Here is a 23369-nt window from a genome sequence, read left to right on the forward strand (position 1 = left end):
AGAAAGAATCCCAAAAGGGCCGGGGATGACCCTAAAAGGGACAGAGAGAATCCCAAAAGGGTCAAAAGGGACCCTAAAAGGTTCACTGGGGATCCCAAAAGGGACAAAAAGAACCCCAAAAGTGCCAGGGATGACCCTAAAAGGGTCACAGAGACCCCAAAATGGACCCAAAACGAACCCAAAAGCTCCGTTTGGCCCCATAAGGGTCAGTAGGGATCCTAAAAGGCTCAGTGAGACCCCAGAATGGACCCAAAGGGGACAAAAAGGACCCCAAAAGGGCCAGAATGGATCCCCAAAGGGTCAAAATGGACCCCAAATAGGTCAGTTTGACCCCAAAAGGCTCATTGAAACCCCAAAACGAACCCAAAAAGGCCCCCAAAAGGGTGAGTTTAACCCCAAAAGGGTCAGTAGGGATCCTAAAAGGGTCATTAAGACCCCAAAACGGACCCAAAAGGCTCAGAACGAATCCCAAAAGGGTCAGTAGAGTCCTTAAAGGAGTCAGAAGAGACCCCAAAAGGCTCATTGGGGATCCCAAAAGGGTCACAGAGACCCTAAAAGGGCCAATGATGACCCTAAAAGGCTCACTGAGAACCCAAACGAACCCAAAAAGACCCCAAAAAGGGTGAGTTTGACCCCAAAAGGGTCAGAATGGATCCTAAAAGGGTCAGGGAGACCCCAAAAGGGTCACAGAGAACCCAAAAAGGGTCAGAAGGAATCCCAAAAGGGTCAGAAGAGACCCTAAAAGAGTCAAAAGAGATCCTAAAAGGCTCATTGGGGATCCCAAATAGGTCAGTTTGACCCCAAAAGGCTCATTGAGACCCCAAACTGAACCCAAATGAACCCAAAAAGGACAGAAAGAATCACAAAAGGATCAGAAGGGACCCTAAAGGAGTCAGCACAGACCCTGAAAGGGCCAGAGAGACCCCAAAAGGGAGAAAAAAGACCTCAAAAGGCTCAGAAGAGACCCCCAAAGGGTCAGAATGGATCCCCAAAAGGATCCGTTTGACCCCAAAAGGCTCATTGGGGATCCCAAAATGGTCAGTAGGGACCCCAAAAGGCTCATTGGGACCCCAAAACGGACCCAAAACGACGGCAAAGAGGGTGAGTTTGACCCCAAAAGGGTCAGAATGGATCCTAAAAGGATCCGTTTGACCCCAAAAGGCTCATTGAGACCCCAAACGGACCCCAAAAGGCTCCCTGGAAACCCCAAAAATCTCCCTTTGACCCCCAAACCCCCCCTCAGGCCTCTCCTCCCCTCAGTCCCCCTCACCCGTTGCCATGGCAACCAGCAGCAGCACTCCCAGCCACTTCCCGCCATTCCACCTCCTCCCGGCTGCTTCCTCCTCCCTCAGCGCCGCCATTGCCCAGCGGCACTTCCGGGAAGAAGGCGGAAGTGACGTTTAAAAACAGGCTGTGATGTCATAAATGGGTGTGGTTTTTAAATTTTATTTTTTATTTTTTTTTTTTTAACGGAACGGATGTGATGTGAGGGAAGTAGGAAGCGGGAGGTGAGGGAGTGACGTGGAGGGTCCGGCCGGGCCGAGGAGCAGCGATGCTGACCAAGTTCGAGACCAAATCGGCGCGAGTGAAAGGTGGGAAATAATGAGGGAAAAGTGAGGAGAAATGGGGGGAAAATGGGGAAAATTTGGAATAAATGGGAAATATGAGGGGAAAATGGGGGAACTGGGGAGAAATGGGGAATAAATGAGGTAAATATGAGGGAAAATGGGGAAACTGGGGGAATTGGGAATAAATGGGGGGAAATGACGGGAAAATGGGGAAAATGGGGGGAAAATGGGGAGAAATGGGGAAATATCGGGAAATAACGGGGAAGAATGGGGGAAATATGACGGAAATAACGGAGGGAAATATGAGGGAAATAACGGGGGAAAATGGGGAGAAATGAGGGAATAATGGGGAAAAATGAGGAAATACAGGAGGAAAAATGGGGTAAAATGGGGAAAAATGGGGAAATAACGGGGGCAAATGGGGAAAATATGAGGGAAATATAGGGGGAAAATGGAGGATAAATGAGGGAAATATGAGGGAAGAAATGAGGGGAAAAATGGGGTATAATGAGGGAAGTATGAGGGAAAAATGGGGAGAAATGGGGGAAAATGAGGGAAAACGGGGGAGAAATGGGGAAGAAATGAGGGAATATGAGGGGAAAATGGGGAGCAATGAGGGAAAAATGGGGGAAAAATGCAGAGAAAATGGGGAAAAATGGGGAAATATGAGGGAAAATGGGGAAATAATGGGGGCAATGAAGGAAATACGAGGGAAATATGAGGGGAAAATGGGGAAATGTGGGGAGAAATAGGGAATAAATGAGGAAAAATGGGGTAAAATGAGGGAAAAATGAGGAAAAATGGGGAAAATTAGGGGAAAATGGGATTTTGGGGTGGGAGAGGAGGGTGGGAATGTGGATTTTGTCGCCTCAGAGTTGTGTGGGAAAGGAGGATGGAAATTCGGGATATTTTCCCTCAGAATTCCCTTAAATTGCATGGAATAGCAGGAGAAGGAGCTGAGGGATTGAGGGAAAAGCAGTTGGGATTAAAATATGGGATTTTTGCCCTCAGAATTCCTCGAATTCTGTGGAAAAATAGGATTAAAATGTGGGATTTGTTGCCTCAAAATTCCCTGTGAAAGCAGGATGGAAATATGGGATTTGTTTCCATCAAAATTCCTTGAATTCTGTGGAAAAAGATAATTAAAATACAATACTTGTGTTTCTCCTCACTTTTCTCCTCACTTTTCTCCTCACTTTTCTCCTCACTTTTCTCCTCACTTTTCTCCTCACTTTTCTCCTCACTTTTCTCCTCACTTTTCTCCTCACTTTTCTCCTCACTTTTCATTTTCCCCCATTTTTCCCCTTTCCCCTTGTTTTCCTCCACTTTTTTCTCCCCATTTTCTCCCCGTTTTCCTCTCAATTTTTCCATGTTTTTTCCCCGAATTTTTCCAGGTTGGAATCTCCACCCCAAGCAGCTCTGGATCCTCACCAGTTTGCACTTTTTCTTGCATTTTCCTCTCCATTTTTCCTCCACTTTTTCCTCATTTTGTCTCAGATGATTTCTGTCTCAGATGATTTCTGTCTCAGATGATTTCTGTCTCAGATGATTTCTGTCTCAGATGATTTCTGTCTCAGATGATTTCTGTCTCAGATGATTTCTGTCTCAGATGAATTCTGTCTCAGATGATTTCTGTCTCAGATGATTTCTGTCTCAGATGATTTCTGTCTCAGATGATTTCTGTCTCAGATGATTTCTGTCTCAGATGATTTCTGTCTCAGATGATTTCTGTCTCAGATGATTTCTGTCTCAGATGATTTCTGTCTCAGATGATTTCTGTCTCAGATGATTTCTCTCAATTCTCTCCTCAATTCTCTCCCCATTTTTCCCCATTTTTTCCCCATTTTCACCTCAATTTTTCCCCATTTTTCCCACCATTTCCCCTCAGTTTTTCCATGTTTTTTCCCATATTCCCAGGGCTGAGTTTCCACCCCAAACGGCCCTGGATCCTCACCAGTTTGAACTTTTTCTGCCATTTTCTCTCCATTTTCCCCCATTCTCTCCCCATATTTTCCCCATTTTCTCACCTTTATTTCCCATTTTTCCAGGGCTGAGTTTCCACCCCAAACGGCCCTGGATCCTGACCAGTTTGCACTTTTTCTTCCATTTTCCTCTCACTTTTTCCTCCACTTTTTCCTCATTTTCTCTCAGAGTTCTCTCAGATGATGATATTTTTCTCTCAGATGATGATATTTTTCTCTCGGATGATGATATTTTCTCTCAGATATTTTCTCTCAAATTTCTCTCCCCATTTCTCCCCCATTCTTTCCTCATTTTTTCCCCATTTATTCCCCATTCCCCCCTCAATTATTTCTACCTTTTCCAACAACTTTTCCATACTTTTCTCACCATTTTTTTTACATTTTTGTTTCATTTCCAGGGCTGAGTTTCCACCCCAAGCCGCCCTGGATCCTGACCAGTTTGCACTTTTTCTGCCATTTTCCTCTCACTTTTTCCTCCACTTTTTCCTCATTTTCTCTCAGAGTTCTCTCAGATGATGATATTTTCTCTCAGATGATGATATTTTTCTCTCAGATGATGATATTTTCTCTCAGATGATGATATTTTTCTCTCAGATGATGATATTTTCTCTCAGATGATGATATTTTCTCTCAGATGATGATATTTTCTCTCAGCTGATGATCTTTTCTCTCAGATGATGATCTTTTCTCTCAGATGATGATCTTTTCTCTCAGATGATGATCTTTTCTCTCAGATATTTTCTCTCAAATTTCTCTCCCCATTTCTCTCCCATTCTTTCCTCATTTTTTCCCCATTTATTCCCCATTCCCCCCTCAATTATTTCTACCTTTTCCAACAACTTTTCCATGTTTTTCTCACCATTTTTTTTACATTTTTGTTTCATTTCCAGGGCTGAGTTTCCACCCCAAGCCGCCCTGGATCCTGACCAGTTTGCACTTTTTCTGCCATTTTCCTCTCACTTTTTCCTCCACTTTTTCCTCATTTTCTCTCAGGTGATGATATTTTCTCTCAGGTGATGATATTTTCTCTCAGATGATGATATTTTCTCTCAGATGATGATATTTTTCTCTCAGATGATGATATTTTTCTCTCAGATGATGATATTTTTCTCTCAGATGATGATATTTTTCTCTCAGATGATGATATTTTCTCTCAGGTGATGATATTTTCTCTCAGGTGATGATATTTTCTCTCAGATATTTTCTCTCAAATTTCTCTCCCCATTTCTCTCCCATTCTTTCCTCATTTTTTCCCCATTTATTCCCCATTCCCCCCTCAATTATTTCTACCTTTTCCAACAACTTTTCCATATTTTTCTCACCATTTTTTTACACTTTTCTTTCATTTCCAGGGCTGAGTTTCCACCCCAAGCGGCCCTGGATCCTGACCAGTTTGCACAATGGGGTGATCCAGCTGTGGGACTATCGCATGTGCACCCTGATCGACAAGTTCGATGAGCATGATGGTCAGAAATGGGGAAAAATGGGGAAAAAATGGGAAAAAATGGGAATTCTGGGGGGTCACAGAGGAGCTGGGGAGGTGTGGGATAATGGGAATGGGGATTAATGAGGATTTTTAAGGATTATTAAGGATTTTTTTGTATCCTAAAGGACTTGAGGAGGATGGTCAACTTGCGAAAAATGGGAAAAAATGGGAATTTTGTGGAAAAAATGGGAATTCTGGGGTGTGGGAGAGGAACTGGGGAGGTCTGGGATTGTGGAAATGTCTAAGGTATTGGGATTTCAAGAATTTTTAAGGATTTTAAAGGATTTTTTGCATCCTAAAGTGTTTGAACATGATGGTCAGGCTGGGAGAAAGCAGAAAAAATGGGAATTTCTTGGGGAAAAATGGGAATTCTGGGGGGTGGGAGAGGAATTGGGAGCACTGGGATAATGGGAATGTCTAAGGTATTAGATTTTTAAGGATTTTTAAGAGTTTTTTTCATCCCAAACTGTTCAAATATGATAGTCAGCCTGGGAAAAATGGGGAAAAACTGGGGGAAAATGGGAATTTTTGGGAATTCCATCCCATTTTCCCCATTTTTTGTGGGAATTCCATCCAAATTTTCCCCATTTTTTTGGGAATTCCATCTAATTTTCCCCTTTTTTGGGGAATTTTATCAATTTCTCCCATTATTTGGGAATTCCATCCCATTTTCCCATTTTTTGGGGGAATTTTTCCCATTTTTCCAGGTCCTGTCAGAGGCATCGATTTCCACAAACAACAACCTCTGTTTGTATCCGGAGGAGATGATTACAAAATCAAGGTGAGAAATCAATTTGGGGTTGAAAATGGGAATTAAATGGGAAATTGGGAAAAAATGGGAAAATGGAGGAGAAATTTGGGTTAAAAATGGGAAAATGGAGGAGAAGTTTGGGTTAAAAATGGGAAAATGGAGGAGAAGTTTGGGTTAAAAATGGGAAAATGGAGGAGAAGTTTGGGTTAAAAATGGGAAAATGGAGGAGAAATTTGGGATTTAACTGGGAAAATGGAGGAGAAATTTGGGATTTAACTGGGAAAATGGAGGAGAAATTTGGGATTTAACTGGGAAAATGGAGGAGAAATTTGGGATTTAACTGGGAAAATGGAGGAGAAATTTGGGTCAAAAATGGGAAAATGGAGGAGAAACTTGGGTCAAAAATGGGAAATTTGGGTTAAAAATGGGAAAATGGAGGAGAAATTTGGGTTAAAAATGGGAAAATGGAGGAGAAATTTGGGTTAAAAATGGGAAAATGGAGGAGAAACTTGGGTCAAAAATGGGAAATTTGGGTTAAAAATGGGAAAATGGAGGAGAAATCTTGGAATGAATGGGAAAATGGAGGAGAAATCTTGGAATGAATGGGAAAATTGAGAAATTTGGGATTTAAATGGGAAAATTGAGAAATTTGGGATTTAAATGGGAAAATTGAGAAATTTGGGATTTAAATGGGAACATGGAGAAGAAATTTGGGAAATAAATGGAAAAATGGAGCAAAAATTTGGGAATTAAGTGAGAAAATGGATGTGAAAACTGGGAACAAACAGGAAAATTCCCAGAAAAAGTTGGGAATGTTGATCTGCTCCATTTCCCTTCCCGAATTTCCCGGAATTTCCTGGAATTTTGGGATTTCCAGGTCTGGAACTACAAACTCCGTCGTTGTCTCTTCACCCTGCTGGGACACCTGGATTACATCAGAACCACCTTCTTCCACCACGTGAGGAAAATTGGGAATTTTTGGGAATTTTGGGAATGTTTTTTGGGAATTCTGTGGTTTTGGGAATTCTGTTTTTTTAGGAATTCATTTATTTTGGGAATTCTGGTTTTTTTGAGGGTTTTTATTCCACCATGTGAGTAAAATCTGGGATTTTCAGGAATTCTGGTTTTTGGGAATTTTGGGTTTTTTGGGAATTTTAGGCTCCTGGGAATTCTGTTTTTTTGGGAATTCTGTTTTTTTTGAATTTTGCTTTTTGGGGGATTTGTTTTTCTGGGAATTCTGGGGTTTTTGGGAATTCTGGTTTTTTGAGGGTTTTTCTTCCACCATGTGAGTAAAATCTGGAATTTTTTGGAATTTTGGGATTTTTGAGAATGTTTTCTGGGAATTCCGGGGTTTTGGGAATTTTTCTTTTTTTGGGATTTGTTTTTCTGGGAATTCTGGGATTTTGAATGTTTTCTGGGAATTCTGGTTTTTTTTGGGAGGTCTGGTTTTTTAGGAATTCTCTTATTTTGGGAATTCTGGAGTTTTTTGAGGGTTTTTCTTCCACCATGTGAGAAAAATCTGGAATTTTTGGGAATTTTGGGATTTTTGAGAATGTTTTCTGGGAATTCTGTGCTCCTGGGAGTTCTGGTTTTTTGGGAATTTTGGGTTTTTGGGGATTTTGGTTTTTTGGGTGTTTTGCTTTTCTGGGAGCTCTGATTTTCTGGGAATTTTGGGGTTTTTTGGGGAATGTTGCTTTTTTGGGAATTCTGCTTTTCTGGGCTTCTCTTCCAATAGGAATTTCCAATGGGAATGAATCAATTCCTGGGAATTTCCAATGGGAATTAATGAATTCCTGAGAATTCCCAGTGGGAATTGATCAAATATTGGGAATTTCTAATGGGAAAATCGATCAAATATTGGGAATTTCTAATGGGAGAATCAATCAAATATTGGGAATTTCTAATGGGAAAATCGATCAAATATTGGGAATTTCCAATGGGAAATTCAGTCAAATATTGGGAATTTCCAGTGGGAAATTCAATCAAATCCAGGCAATTCCAGAATAATCCTTTGGGGTTTTATTTTTTATTTTTTATTTTATATTTTGAATTTCTTTCCCAGGAATATCCATGGATCCTGAGTGCTTCTGATGATCAAACCATCCGAGTGTGGAACTGGCAATCCAGGACTTGTGTGTGGTGAGAACTCCTGGGAAAATATCCTGAATTGTGGGAAAAAAAATGGGAAAAAATGTCCCAAATTGTGGGGAAAATATCCTGAATTTTGGGGAAAAAATGTCCCAAATGGGGGGGGAAAAATGGGAAAAAATGTCCCAAAATGTGGGGGAAAATATCCCAAATTGTGGGGGGAAAATATCTTGAATTTTGGGGAAAATGTCCCAAATCCTGGGAAAAATGTCCCAAATTATGGGGGAAAATACCCTAAATTGCGGGAAAAAGAACCCAAATCCTGGGGAAAAATCCTAAATTTTGGGGAAAATGTCTTAAATCTCAGGGGAAATCCTGAATCCTGGGGAAAATATCCCAAATTCAGGGGCAAAAAATCCCAAATCCTGGATCCTTCTGGGTTGGGATTGATCCCAAATATTGGCTCTTTTTGGGACATTATTGGTCCCAAATCTTGGGGAAAAAATCCCAAATATTGACTCTTTTTGGGACATAATTGATCCCAAATCTTGGGAAAAAAAATCCCAAATCCTGGTTCCTTTTGGGATGGAATTGATCCCAAATCCTGGGGAAGAAATCCAAATATTGGGTTCTCTTTGGAGATGATTGATCCCAAAGATTGGCTGTTTCCAGAAGGTGATTGATCCCAAATCCTGACTCATTTCAGGATGGGATCGATCCCAAATCCCAGATTTTCATGGAATTTTCATGGAATTTTAATGGATTTTCATGGAATTTTTCCCATTTTCCCCCCAGTGTGCTGCCAGGTCACACCCACTGGGTGATGTTGCTCAGTTTGGGATGGAATTGATCCCAAATATGGAGAAAAATCCCAAATATTGGTTCTTTTTGGGCTCAGATCAATCCCAAATCCCAGATTTTCATGGATTTTCATGGAATTTTTCCCATTTTTCCCTCAGTGTGCTGCCAGGTCATACCCACTGTGTGATGTTGCTCAGTTTGGGATGGAATTGATCCCAAATATTGGGGAAAACCCCAAATCCTGACTCATTTCAGGATGGAATTGATCCCAAATCCCAGATTTTCACAGATTTTCATGGAATTTTCTGGAATTTTCCCCCTGCAGTGTGCTGCCAGGTCACACCCACTGTGTGATGTGTGCTCAGTTTGGGATGGAATTGATCCCAAATCTGGGGAAAATCCCAAATATCGGGGAAAAAATCCCAAATCCTGGTTCTTTTTGGGTCAGATCGATCCCAAATCCCAGATTTTCATGGAATTTTGATGGAATTTAATGGATTTTTTCTGGATTTTCCCCCTGCAGTGTGCTGACAGGTCACACCCACTGTGTGATGTTGCTCAGTTTGGGATGGAATTGATCCCAAATGTGGGGAAAATCCCAAATATTGGGGAAAAATCCCAAATCCTGTCTCATTTCAGGATGGGATTGATCCCAAATCCCAGATTTTCATGGAATTTTCATGGAATTTTTCCCAATTTTCCCCCTGCAGTGTGCTGCCAGGTCACACCCACTGTGTGATGTGTGCTCAGTTTGGGATGGAATTGATCCCAAATGTGGGGAAAATCCCAATTATTCAGGGAAAAAATCCCAAATCCTGGTTCTTTTTGGGTCAGATCGATCCCAAATCCCAGATTTTCATGGAATTTTCACAGATTTTCATGGATTTTCATGGAATTTTCTCTCCCCAGTGTGCTGCCAGGTCACACCCGCTGTGTGATGTTGCTCAGTTTGGGATGGAATTGATCCCAAATATGGAGAAAAATCCCAAATATCGGGCAAAAATCCCAAATTCTGATTCTTTTTGGGTCAGAATCAATCCCAATTCCCAGATTTTCATGGAATTTTGATGGAATTTAATGGATTCTTTCTGGATTTTCCTCCTGCAGTGTGCTGACAGGTCACACCCACTGTGTGATGTTGCTCAGTTTGGGATGGAATTGATCCCAAATATGGGGAAAATCCCAATTATTGAGGGAAAATCCCAAATCCTGGCTCTGTTTGTGGTCAGATCAATCCCAAATCCCAGATTTTCACAGATTTTTATGGAATTTTCGTGGAATTTTCTGGATTTCCCCCCTCAGTGTGCTGCCAGGTCACACCCACTGTGTGATGTTGCTCAGTTTGGGATGGAATTGATCCCAAATATTGGGCAAAATCCCAAATATCGGGGAAAAAAATCCCAAATCCTGATTCTTTTTGGGTCAGAATCAATCCCAAATCCCAGATTTTGATGGATTTTCCTGGAATTTAATGGATTTTTTCCCAATTTTCCCCCTGCAGTGTGCTGCCAGGTCACACCCACTACGTGATGTTGCTCAGTTTGGGGTGGAATTGATCCCAAATATGGGGAAAATCCCAAATATTGGGGGAAAAATCCCAAATCCTGACTCATTTCAGGATGGAATTGATCCCAAATCCTAGATTTTCATGGAATTTTCACAGATTTTTCCCAATTTTCCCCCTCAGTGTGCTGACAGGTCACAACCACTATGTGATGTGTGCTCAGTTTGGGCTCAGATCAATCCCAAATCCCAGATTTTGATGGATTTTTCTGGAATTTTCTCTCCCCAGTGTGCTGACAGGTCACAACCACTATGTGATGTGTGCTCAGTTTGGTGTCAGATCAATCCCAAATCCTAGATTTTCATGGAATTTTCATGGATTTTCATGGAATTTTCCCCAATTTTCCCCCCTGCAGTGTGCTGCCAGGTCACAATCGTTACGTGATGTTGCTCAGTTTGGGATGGAATTGATCCCAAATATCAGGGAAAAAATCCCAAATATCAGGGAAAAAATCCCAAATCCTGGCTCTGTTTGAGGTCAGATCAATCCCAAATCCCAGATTTTCATGGATTTTCATGGAATTTTTCCCATTTTCCCCCCAGTGTGCTGCCAGGTCACACCCGCTGTGTGATGTTGCTCAGTTTGGGATGGAATTGATCCCAAATATTGGGGAAAATCCCAAATATTGGGGGAAAAATCCCAAATCGTGACTCATTTCAGGATGGGATTGATCCCAAATCCCAGGTTTTCATGGAATTTTCCTGGAATTTAATGGAATTTTTCCCAATTTTCCCCCTGCAGTGTGCTGCCAGGTCACACCCACTACGTGATGTTGCTCAGTTTGGGGTGGAATTGATCCCAAATATTGGGGAAAATCCCAAATATTGGGGGAAAAATCCCAAATCCTGACTCATTTCAGGATGGGATTGATCCCAAATCCCAGGTTTTCATGGATTTTTCTGGAACTTAATGGATTTATCCCCATTTTTCCCCCTGCTGCCAGGTCACAACCACTATGTGATGTGTGCTCAGTTTGGGATGGAATTGAACCCAAATAGGAGAAAAAATCCCAATTATTGAGGGACAATCCGAAATCCCAGCTCTGTTTGAGCTCAGATCAATCCCAAATCCCAGATTTTCATGGAATTTTCACAGATTCTCATGGAATTTTCCCCAATTTCTCTCCCCAGTGTGCTGACAGGTCACAACCACTGTGTGATGTTGCTCAGTTTGGGATGGAATTGATCCCAAATGTGGGGAAAAATCCCAAATATTGGTTCTTTTTGGGCTCAGATCAATCCCAAATCCCAGATTTCCACAGATTTTCATGGAATTTTGATGGATTTTTCTGGAATTTTCTCTCCCCCTGCAGTGTGCTGCCAGGTCACAACCACTGTGTGATGTTGCTCAGTTTGGGATGGAATTGAACCCAAATATGGAGAAAAATCCCAAATATCGGGGAAAAAATCCCAAATCCTGGTTCTTTTTGGGTCAGAATCAATCCCAATTCCCAGATTTTCATGGAATTTTCATGGAATTTAATGGATTTTTCTGGAATTTTCTCTCCCCAGTGTGCTGCCAGGTCACAGCCACTATGTGATGTTGCTCCGTTTGGGATGGAATTGATCCCAAATACCAGATTTTAATGGAATTTTAATGGAGTTTTCACCGATTTTCATGGAGTTTTTCTGGAATTTAATGGATTTTTATGGAATTTTTCCCTGCAGTGTGCTGCCAGGTCATGACTACAACGTGATGTTGCTCAGTTTGGGATGGAATGGATCCCAAATATGGGGCAAATACCAAATCCTGATTCTCTCTGGGGTCATTATCCATCCCAAATCCCAGGTTTTCATGGAATTTTCACAGATTCTCATGGAATTTTTCCCAATTTTCCCCCTGCAGTGTGCTGACAGGTCACAACCACTATGTGATGTGTGCTCAGTTCCACCCCAGCGAGGATCTCGTGGTGTCAGCGAGTTTGGATCAGACTGTCAGGGTTTGGGATATTTCTGGTGAGAAAAACGGGGAAAATCCTGGGGAAAAATGGGGAAAAATGGGAAAAAAATCCTGGGAAAATGGGGAAAAAAATGGGAAAAAATCCTGGGGATGGGGATGGAGTTGGAGCCTGGATCAGACTGTCAGGGTTTGGGATATTTCTGGTGAGAAAAACGGGGAAAATATCCTGGGAAAAAATGGGAAAAAATCATGGGAAAATGGGGAAAAAAATGGGAAAAAATCCTGGGAAAAATGGGAAAAAATCATGGGAAAAGTGGGGGAAAATGGGGAAAATGGGGTGGGGTGGGAAACTGGGATATATTTGGGAAAAATGGGAGAAAAAAGGCAGAAAAATCACAGAAAAATGCTGGAAAAACTGGGAAAAATGGGGATGAGGTGGGAATCTGGAACAGATTGTGAGGGTTTGGGATATTTCTGGTGAGAAAAATGGGAAAAAAATCATGGAAAAACTGGGAAAAACTCTGGAAAATGGTGGGAAATGGGGTGGGATGGAGACTGGGATATATTCAGGAAAAATCTTCGGAAAAATCTTGGAAAAATGACAGAAAAGTCCCAGAAAAACTGGGAAAAATGGGAATGGGGTGAGAGTCTGGAAGAGACTCTGAGGGTTTGGGATTTACCTGGTGAGAAATCCCCAAAAAAATCATGGAAAAAGCAGGAAAAGGGGATGGGATGGGATGGGATGGGAGCCCAGGAGGGAATTTCACAACCCAAAATGGGAAAATCCTGGGATTTTTTTTTTCTCCCCTTCCTCATTCCCAACCCCAAATGGATAAAATCCTGGAATTCCCCCATCCCAATCTTCATTCCCAACCCAAAATGGGGAAAATCCTGGAGTTTCCCCAATGCCACTTCTCATTCCCAACCCCAAAATGGGAAAAAAATCTGGTATTTTTGGGTATTCAGGATATAAAAACCTGGAATTTTTGGGTATCCAGGATAGAGAAACCTGGAATTTTTGAGTGTTCAGGATATAAAAACCTGGAATTTCCCAATCCCACCCCTCATTCCCAACCCCAAATTGGGAAAAAATCTGGAATTTTTGGGTATCTAGGATGCAAAAAACTGGAATTTCTGACTGTCCAGGATATAAAAATCTGGAATTTTTGAGTTTCCAGGATAGAGAAACCTGGAATTTTTGAGTGTTCAGGATATAAAATCTGGAATTTCCCAATCCCACCCCAAAATGGGATAAACTCCTGGAATTTCTCCAATCCCACTTCTCATTCCCAACACCAGAACAGGAAAAAATCTGGAAGTTCTGACTGTCCAGGATAGAAAAATTTGGAATTTTTGGGTTTCCAGGGTGGAAAAACTTGGATTTTTTTCCAATCCCACCCCTTGTTTCCACTCCAAAATGGATAAAAACCTGGAATTTTTGGGTATCCAGGTTATAAAAACCTGGAATTTTTTCTTCTCCGCTTTCTAATCCCAACCCCAAAATGGGGGATATCCTGGAATTTCCCCAATGCCACTTCTCATTCCCAACCCAAAATGGGAAAAAAAATCTGGAATTTCTGGGTATCCAGGATGGAAAAACTTGGGATTTTTTCCAATTTCACCCCTCATTCTCACCCCAAAATTGGAAAAACCTGGAATTTTTGGGTATCCAGGAGATAAAAACCTGGAATTTCCCAATCCCACCTCTCATTCCCAACCCCAAATGGATAAACCCCTGGAATTTCTAGGAGTCCAGGATGGAAAAACCTGGAATTTCTGGGTATCCAGGAGACAAAAACCTGGAATTTCCCAATCCCACCTCTCATTCCCACCCCAAAATGGGAAAAAAAGGGGAATTTCTGGGTATCCAGGATAGAAAAACTTGGGATTTTTTCCAATCTCAGCTCTAATTCCCACCACAAATGGATAAAAACCTGGAATTTTCCCCAATTCCCATTCCAGGGCTGAGGAAGAAGAACCTGTCCCCAGGCGCTGTGGATTCCGAGGTCAGAGGGATCACTGGGGTTGATCTCTTTGGCACCACTGATGCTGTGGTGAAACACGTGCTGGAGGTGAGAAACATTTGGGGGAAATTTGGGGGAAAATTGAGAAAAATATGGGGAAAATTTGGGAGAAGTTTGGGGAAAATTCAGAGAAAATTCAGGGAAAATCTGGGAAAAGTTTGGGGAGAATTCGGGGAAAATCTGGGGAAAATCTGGGGAAAGTTTGGGGAAGATTTGGGAAAAATTTGGGAAAATATGGGGGAAATTTGGGGAAAATTTGGGAGAAGTTTGGGGAAAGTATGGGAAAAAATTTGGGAAAATTTGGGAAAATATGGGGGAAATTTGGGGGAAATATGGGAGAAATTTGGGAGAATTGAGGGAAAAATTTGGGGAAAATATGAGAAAGATTCAGGGAAGATTTGGGGAAAATAGGGGAAAAAACTGGGAAAATATGGGGAAAATTTGGGGAAACTTTAGGGAAAATATGGGGAAGGTTTGGGGAAAAGTTGGGGAAAGTCCAGGAAAAATTTGGGGAAAATCTGGGGAAATTTGGGGGAAAATTTGAAGAAAATTTGAGGAAAATCTGGGAGAAGTTTGGGAAAGATTCAGGGAAAATTCGAGGAAAATTCAGGGCAATTTGGGAAAAATCTGTGAGAAATTTGGGGGAAAATTTGAGAAAAATTTGGGGAAAATTGGGAAAAATTTGGGGAAAATTTGGAGAAAATCTGGGGAGAATTTGGGAAAATTAGGGAAAAATATGGGAAAATTAGGGAAAAATGTGGGGAAAGCTTGGGGAGAATTTGGGGAAGATTTGGGAAAAAATTGGGGAAATTTTGGGGAAGTTTGGGGAAAATGTGGGGAAGATTTGGGGAAAAGTTGGGAAAAAATTGGGGAAATTTTGGGAAAGTTTGGGGAGAATCCAGGAGAAATTTGGAGAAAGTTCAGGAAAAATTTGGGGGAAATTTGGGAAAAATCCTGGGAAAGTGGAGGAAAAATTTGGGAAAAATCTTGGAATTTTGGGGATCGGGGAGATCCCTGGGGATGGTTGCCATTTTCCCACCCATTTTTCTCATTCCTGCCGTTTTTCCCTGGTTTTGCCCCATTTTCCTTGTTTCTTCCCCATTTTCTCTGCCTTTTTCCCCAAATTTCCTGCTTTTTTCCCCATTTTCCCTGTTTTTTCCCCAATTTCCTGCATTTTCCCCAGGGCCATGACCGAGGGGTGAACTGGGCAGCTTTCCATCCCTCCATGCCGCTGATCGTGTCAGGAGCTGACGACAGGCAGGTGAAGATCTGGAGGATGAACGGTGAGCATTGGGGGGAAAAACTGGGGAAAAACTGGGAAAACTGGGGAAAAATGGGGAAAAACTGGGGAAAATGGGGAAAAACTGGGAAAAACTGGGGGAAAATTGGGAAAAATGGGAAAAAAATGGGGAAAATGGGGAAAAACTGGGAAAAACTGGGGGAAAATTGGGAAAAATGGGAAAAAAATGGGGAAAATGGGAAAAAATGGGGAAAATGGGGAAAAATTGGGAGAAACTGGGGGGAAAACTGGGGAAAAATGGGGAAAAACTGGAGAAAAATGGGGAAAAACTGGAGAAAAATGGGGAAAAACTGGGGAAAAACTGGGGAAAAGTGGGGAAAAGGTGGGGAAAAGTTGGGGAAAAACTGGGGAAAAACTGGGGAAAAACTGGGGAAAAAATGGGGAAAAAATGGGGAAAAAATGGGGAAAATGGGGTGGATTTGGGGAAAAAACTGGGGAAAATGGGAAAAAACTGAGGAAAATGGGGTGGATTTGGGTTAAAAACTGGGAAAAATGGGAATAAACCTGAGGAAAATGGGGTGGATTTGGGCAAAAAACTGGGGAAAACTGGGGAAAATGGGGTGGATGTGGGGAAAACCTGGGAAAAACTGGGGAAAATGGGGGAAAAACTGGGGAAAATGGGGGAAAATGGGGGTAAACTGGGGAAAACTGGGGAAAACTGGGGGAAAATTGGGAAAACTGGGGGAAAATTGGGAAAACTGGGGAAAAGTGGGAAAAACTGGGGAAAATGGGGTGGATTTGAGGGAAAACTGGGGAAAAGTGGGGAAAACTGGGGGAAAATTGGGAAAACTGGGAAAAGTGGGAAAAGTGGGGAAAAACTGGGGGAAAAACTGGGAAAACTGGGGAAAATTGGGAAAACTGGGGAAAAGGGAAAAACTGGGAAAATTGGGAAAACTGGGGAAAATTGGGAAAAACTGGGGAAAAATTGGGAAAACTGGGGGAAAATTGGGGAAAATTGGGAAAAACTGGGGAAAACTGGGGAAAAACTGGGGAAAAATTGGGAAAAACGGGGGAAAAACGGGGGAAAAAATTGGGAAAAACTGTGGAAAATGGGGTGGATTTGAGGAAAAAACTGGGGAAAATGGGAAAAAACTGAGGAAAATGGGGTGGATTTGGGGAAAAAACTGGGAAAAAAATGGGGAAAATGGGGTGGATTTGGGTTAAAAACTGGGGAAAATGGGAAAAAAACCTGAGGAAAATGGGGTGGATGTGGGGAAAAGTGGGGAAAAACTGGGGAAAAGTGGGGAAAAACTGGGGAAAAGTGGGGAAAAACTGGGAAAAGGGATGGATTTGGGGAAAAACCTGGGGAAAATGGGCAAAAACTGGGAAAAATGGGGACATTTCACCCAAATCCACCCAATTTTCCCTGTTTTTATCCCAAATCCACCCAATTTTCCCTGTTTTTAACCCAAATCCACCCCAATTTTCCTCTTTCTAACCCAAATCCACCCCATTTTCCCCAGTTTTCCATGTTTTTATCCCCAATCCACCCCAATTTCCCCATTTTTAACCCAAATCCACCCCATTTTTCCCCCTTATATTCCCCCATTTCTCCCCCATTTTTCCCTGAGATTTTCCCCCCATTTCCCCCCATTTTTCACTGAGTTTTTCTCCCATTTTCCCTCAGTTTTTCCCCCATTTTACCTCATTTTTCCCTGAGTTTTTCCCCCATTTTCCCTCATTTTTCACTGAGTTTTTCCCCCATTTTTCACTGATATTTTCCCCCATTTTCCCCCCATTTTCACTGAGTTTTTCCCCCATTTTTCACTGAGTTTTCCCCATTTTCACTGAGTTTTTCCCCCATTTTCCTCATTTTCACTGGCTTTTCTCCCATTTTCCCTCATTTCACTGAGTTTTTCCCCCATCTTCCCTCCAGTTTTTTCCTCCATTTTCCCCCATTTTCCGTCAGATTTTCCCCCCATTTTCCCTCATTTCTCACTGAGTTTTTCCCCCATTTTCCCTCAGTTTTTTCCTCCATTTTTCACTGAGTTTTTTCTCCCATTTTCCCTCATTTTTCCCTGAGTTTTTCTCCCATTTTCCCTCATTTTTCACTGAGTTTTCCCCCATTTTTCACTGAGTTTTCCCCATTTCCCCCCATTTTCCCTGAGTTTTTCCCCCATTTTCCCTCATTTTTCCCTGAGTTTTTCCCCCATTTTCCCTCATTTCTCACTGAGTTTTCCCCACCCTCAGTTTTTCCTCCATTTCCCCATTTTTCACTGAGTTTTCCCCCATTTCCCTCATTTTCCACTGAGTTTTTCTCCCATTTTCCCTCATTTTTCCCTGAGTTTTTCTCCCATTTTCCCTCATTTTTCCCTGAGTTTTTCCCCCATTTTCCCTCATTTTTCACTGAGTTTTTCCCCCATTTTCCCTCATTTTTCACTGAGTTTTTCCCCCATTTTTCACTGAGTTTTTTCCCCCATTTTCCCTCATTTTTCACTGAGTTTTTCCCCATTATTTATTTCTTCCCCATTATTTCTTCCCCATTATTTATTTCTTCCCCATTTATTTTTCCCCCATTTTCTCCCCCATTTTCCTCCCATTCTTCCCCATTTTTCCCTGAGTTTTTCCCCATTTTTCCCTCTCATTTCCCCCATTAATTCCCATTTTTTTTCCCCTATATTTCAGAGTCCAAGGCCTGGGAGGTTGACACCTGCCGAGGTCATTACAACAACGTGTCGTGTGCAGTGTTCCACCCGCGCCAGGAGCTCATCCTCAGCAACTCTGAGGACAAGAGCATCAGGGTCTGGGACATGTCCAAACGGTCAGTGAGTCCAGAAATTCCCAAAATTTCAGCCCAAAAGTCCCAAAAATCGCAGCCCAAAAATCGCGAAAATTTCAGCCCAAAGTTCCCAAAAATTCCGCCAAAAATCGCCCAAAACTTCCTCCAAATTCTCAAAATTTCAGCCTGAAATTCCCAAAAGTTCCCTGAATTGCAGCCTGAAAATTTCCCAAAATCACCCAAATCTCAGCCCTGAAATTCCCAGAAATTGTAATCCTGAAATTCCCAAAAATTCTCAAAATCGCAGCCCAAAATTCCCAAAAGTTCCCTGAATTGTGACCCTGAAATTCCCAAAAATCACCCAAAGTTTCAGCCCAAAGTTCCCAAAAATCCTCAGCAACTCTGAGGATAAAAGCATCAGGGTCTGGGACATGTCCAAACGGTCAGTCAACCCAAAAAATCCCAAAATTTCAGCCCAAAAATTCCCAAAAATCTCAGACCTGAAATTCACAAAATTTCAGCCCTGAAATTCCCAAAATGACAGCATGAAATTCAAAAAAATTCCCAAAAAATCACTAAAAGTTTAGCACCTAAATTCCCAAAAGTCTCCTAAATTGCAGCCCTGAAATTCCCAAAAGTCACAGTGTGAGATTCCCAAAAATTCCCAAAAATTGTTAGCCCAAAAGACCCAAAAGTTCTTGAAATTGCAGCCTTGAAACTCCCAAAAATTGTAATCCTGAAATTCCCAAAAATCTCCCCAAAATTTCAGCCCTGAAATCCCCAAAAATCCTCAGCAACTCTGAGGACAACAGTATCAGGGTCTGGGACATGTCCAAACGGTCAGTCAGCCCAAAAAATCCCAAAATTTCAGCCCAAAAATTCCCAAAAATTGCAGCCCAAAATTCCCAAAAATTGCCCCAAAAATCATGGCCCAAAAATTCCCTAACATTCCCTAAAATCCCCAAAACCACAGCCCAAAAGTCCCAAAAATCGCAGCCCAAAAGTCCCAAAAATTCCCCCAAAAATTCCCCCAAATTCCCAAAATTACAGCCATGAGATTCCTAAAAATCCCTAAAATCTCAGCCCTGAAATTCCCAAAAATTCCCTAAAATTTTAGCACTGAAATTCCCAAAAATCCCTAAAATCGCAGCCCAAAAGTTCCCTAAATTGCAGCCCTGAAATTCCCCAAAATTACAGCAATGAAATTCCCAAAAATCCTCAGCAACTCTGAGGATAAAAGCATCAGGGTCTGGGACATGTCCAAATGGTCAGTCAGCCAAAAAAAAATCCCAAAAATTCAGCCCAAAAGTCCCAAAAATTTCAGTCCAAAAATCCCAAAAATTTCAGCCCAAATTTCCCAAAAATCCCCTGAATCGCAGCCAAAAATTCCCCCAAATTCCCAAAATTACAGCCCTGAAATTCCCAAAAATTTTCAAAATCTCGGCCCTGAAATTCCCAAAAATTCCCTAAAATTTTAGCACTGAAATTCCCAAAAATCCCCAAAAATTCATCCAAAATTTCCCAAAAACCCCAAATTCAGCCCGGAATTCCAAAAAATCCCAGCAACTCTGAGGACAAGAGAATCAGGGTCTGACAGTCCAAACTGTCAGCCATGGCAGGAATTCCCAAAATTCCCAAAAATTCCCAAAAATTCCCAAAATTCCCAAAAATTTCAGCCCAAAATTCCCAAAAATTCCGCCAAAAATCGCCCAAAACTTCCCCCAAATTCCCAAAAATCGCAGCCCAAAAATTCCCCCAAATTCCCAAAATTACAGCCCTGAAACTCCCAAAAATCCCTAAAATCTCAGCCCTGAAATTCCCAAAAATTCCCTAAAATTTTAGCACTGAAATTCTCAAAAATCCCTAAAATCTCAGCCCTGAAATTTCCAAAAATCCCCAAAATTTCAGCCCAAAGTTCCCAAAAATCCTCAGCAACTCTGAGGATAAAAGCATCAGGGTCTGGGACATGTCCAAACGGTCAGTCAGCCCAAAAATTCCCAAAATTTCAGCCCAAAAGTCCCAAAAATCCCAGCCCAAAAATCGCAAAAATTTCAGCCCAAAGTTCCCAAAAATTCCGCCAAAAATCGCCCAAAACTTCCCCCAAATTCTCAAAATTTCAGCCTGAAATTCCCAAAAGTTCCCTGAATTGCAGCCTGAAAATTTCCCAAAATCACCCAAATCTCAGCCCTGAAATTCCCAGAAATTGTAATCCTGAAATTCCCAAAAATTCTCAAAATCGCAGCCCAAAATTCCCAAAAGTTCCCTGAATTGTGACCCTGAAATTCCCAAAAATCACCCAAAGTTTCAGCCCAAAGTTCCCAAAAATCCTCAGCAACTCTGAGGACAAGAGCATCAGGGTCTGGGACATGTCCAAACAGTCAGTCAGCCCAAAAAATCCCAAAATTTCAGCCCAAAAATTCCCAAAAATCCCAGCCCAAAAATCGCAAAAATTCCTTGAGTCGTAGCCTGAAAATTTCCCAAAATCACCCAAATTTCAGCCCTGAAATTCCCAAAAATTCTCAGTAACTCTGAGGATAAAAGTATTCAGGTCTGGGGCATGTCCAAACGGCCACTGATTGGCAGAAATTCCCTAAAATTTCAGCCCAAAAACCCCCAAAATCGCAGCCAAAAATTCCCCCAAAAATCTCAGCCCAAAAGTCCCAAAAGTTCTGTAAACTGCAGCTCTGAAATTCCCAAAAATTTTCAAAATCTCAGCCCTGATACTCCCCAAAATCACAGCCCTGAAATTCCCCCAAATCCCCCGAAAATCCACAGAATTCCCACTCCAAATCCCCAAACCCCATTCCCAAACTTCCCCAGAATTCCCAAATTCTCCCAGAATTCCCAAATTCCCATGGAATTCTTTCTTTTCCAGCACTGGAGTTCAGACTTTCCGCCGAGACCACGACAGGTTTTGGGTTCTGGCAGCTCATCCCAACCTCAACCTCTTCGCTGCAGGTAACTCCTCTCCTGGCAATTCCCAAAATTCCTCTGGGATATCCAAAATTCCCCTGGAATAACCAAATCCTCACTTGGGAATTCCCCAAATTCCTCTGGGATATCCCAAATTCCTGCTGGGATAACCAAAATTTTATATGGGATAACTCAAATTTTATATGAGATATCCCAAATTCCTGCTGGGATAACTAAAATTACTGCTGGGATAACCCAAATGTTATATGGGATATTCAAAATTCCATCTGGGATATCCCAAAATCCTGTTGGGATAACCAAATCCTCACCTGGAATTCCCAAAATTCCTCTGGGATATCCCAAAATCCACCTGGTATAACCAAAATTCCAGCTGGGATAACCAAAATTCCTCTGCAATATCCCAAATTCCTGCTGGGAGATCCAAAATTCCTGCTGGGATAACCAAAATTTTATATGGGATATCTGAAATTTCCACTGGGATTCCCAAAATTCCCGCTGGGATAACCAAAATTTCCACTGGGTTATCCCAAATTTCAGCTGGGATTCCCAAAATTCCTCTGGAACAACCCAAATTCCAGCTGGGATTCCCAAAATTCCTGTGGAACAACCCAAAATCCTGCGGGGATAACCAAAATTTTATATGGGATATCTGAAATTCCCATTGGGATTCCCAAAATCCTGCTGGGATAACCCAAAATTCCATCTGGAATATCCAAAATTCCCACTGGGATAACCAAAATTTTTATGGGATATCCGAAATTCCAGCTGGGATATCCCAAATTCCTGCTGGGATAACCAAAATTTTATATGGGATATCTGAAATTCCCACTGGGATTCCCAAAATTTCTCTGGAATAACCAAATTCCAGCTGGGATTCCCAAAATTCCATCTGGGATAACCAAACCCTTCCCTGGAATTCCCAAAATTCCTCTGGGATATCCCAAATTCCATCTGGGATTCCCAAAATTCCCACTGGGATAACCCATATTTTATGTGGGATATCCCAAATTCCACCTGGGATATCCCAAAATCCTGCTGGGATAACCCAAATTCTCACCTGCAATTCCCAAAATTCCCCAATTTTTGGGAATTCCCAAATCCTCTCTTCCCCCATTCCCTGGGCAATTCCTGGGTTTTTCCCCTTTTCCCTGTTTCTCCCGTTTTTTTCTCCCGTTTTTTTCTCCGTTTTTTTCCCCCCAAATTTCCCCCCAAATTTCCCCCCAATTTCCAGGCCACGACGGAGGCATGTTGGTATTTAAACTAGAAAGAGAGCTCCTAGCCCACGCTGTCCACGGCAATCTGCTGTTTTTTCCCCATTTTTCCACCCAAAATCCCATTTTTTCCCCATTTTTTCCTCCCAAATTCCCATTTTTTCACCCAAATTTCCCATTTTCCAGGCCATGACGGAGGCATGTTGGTATTCAAACTAGAAAGAGAGCTCCCAGCCCATGCTGTCCATGGCAATCTGCTGTTTTTTTCCCCATTTTCACCCAAAATTTCCCATTTTTTTTCCCCAAAATCCCATTTTTTCCCCGTTTTTTCCCCAAATTTCCCCTTTTTTCACCCAAATTTCCCATTTTTCACCCAAATTTCCCATTTCCAGGCCACGACGGAGGCATGTGGGTATTTAAGTTAGAAAGAGAACGCCCAGCCCACGCTGTCCACGGCAATCTGCTGTTTTTTCCCCATTTTTCCCCCCAAAATCCCATTTTTTCCCCGTTTTTTCCCCGAATTTCCCATTTTTTCACCCAAATTTCCCATTTTTCAGGCCACGATGGAGGAATGCTGCTATTTAAATTAGAGAGAGAGCGCCCAGCCCACTCTGTCCATACCCGTTTTCCCCATTTTCACCCCAAAATCTCTCATTTTACTCACAGAATTCCCATTTTTTTCCAATTTTCTCCCCATTCTGACCCAAAATTCTCTGTTTTCTCCCCATTTCCAGGTCATGACGGAGGCATGCTGGTGTTTAAGTTAGAAAGAGAGCGCCCAGCCCACGCTGTTTTCCCCATTTTCACCCCAAAATCTCCCGTTTTACTTGCAGAATTCCCATTTTTTTCCAATTTTCTCCCCATTCTGACCTGAATTTCCCGTTTTTTAACCCAAATTTCCCATTTTCCAGGCCATGATGGAGGCATGCTGGTATTTAAACTAGAAAGAGAACGCCCAGCCCACGCTGTCCACGGCAATCTGCTGTTCTACGTCAAAGATCGATTCCTGCGGCAGCTCGACTTCTCCTCCTCCAAGGACGTC

General features: G+C 42.0%; 1 protein-coding gene across 1 annotated transcript in view; it reads left to right on the forward strand.

Annotated features, from left to right (window-relative positions):
- Window positions 1-1456: 1456 nt before the first annotated feature.
- LOC146427348 (nicastrin-like) overlaps window positions 1457-23369 on the forward strand; it is a 52438-nt gene continuing 30525 nt past the window's right edge. Inside the window, exons 1-11 of the mRNA XM_085082216.1 lie at window positions 1457-1592; window positions 4903-5016; window positions 5744-5817; window positions 6665-6745; window positions 7850-7926; window positions 12086-12195; window positions 14102-14211; window positions 15347-15446; window positions 18089-18224; window positions 21058-21140; window positions 23239-23366. Coding sequence (XP_084938342.1) covers window positions 1553-1592; window positions 4903-5016; window positions 5744-5817; window positions 6665-6745; window positions 7850-7926; window positions 12086-12195; window positions 14102-14211; window positions 15347-15446; window positions 18089-18224; window positions 21058-21140; window positions 23239-23366 — 1053 coding nt within the window. The 5' untranslated portion in view covers window positions 1457-1552. The remainder of the gene's footprint in view (window positions 1593-4902; window positions 5017-5743; window positions 5818-6664; window positions 6746-7849; window positions 7927-12085; window positions 12196-14101; window positions 14212-15346; window positions 15447-18088; window positions 18225-21057; window positions 21141-23238; window positions 23367-23369) is intronic.

The sequence above is a fragment of the Lichenostomus cassidix genome, chromosome 25, assembly GCF_008360975.1.
Source record: "Lichenostomus cassidix isolate B80296 chromosome 25, HeHo_3.0, whole genome shotgun sequence".
Lineage (NCBI taxonomy): Eukaryota > Metazoa > Chordata > Aves > Passeriformes > Meliphagidae > Lichenostomus > Lichenostomus cassidix.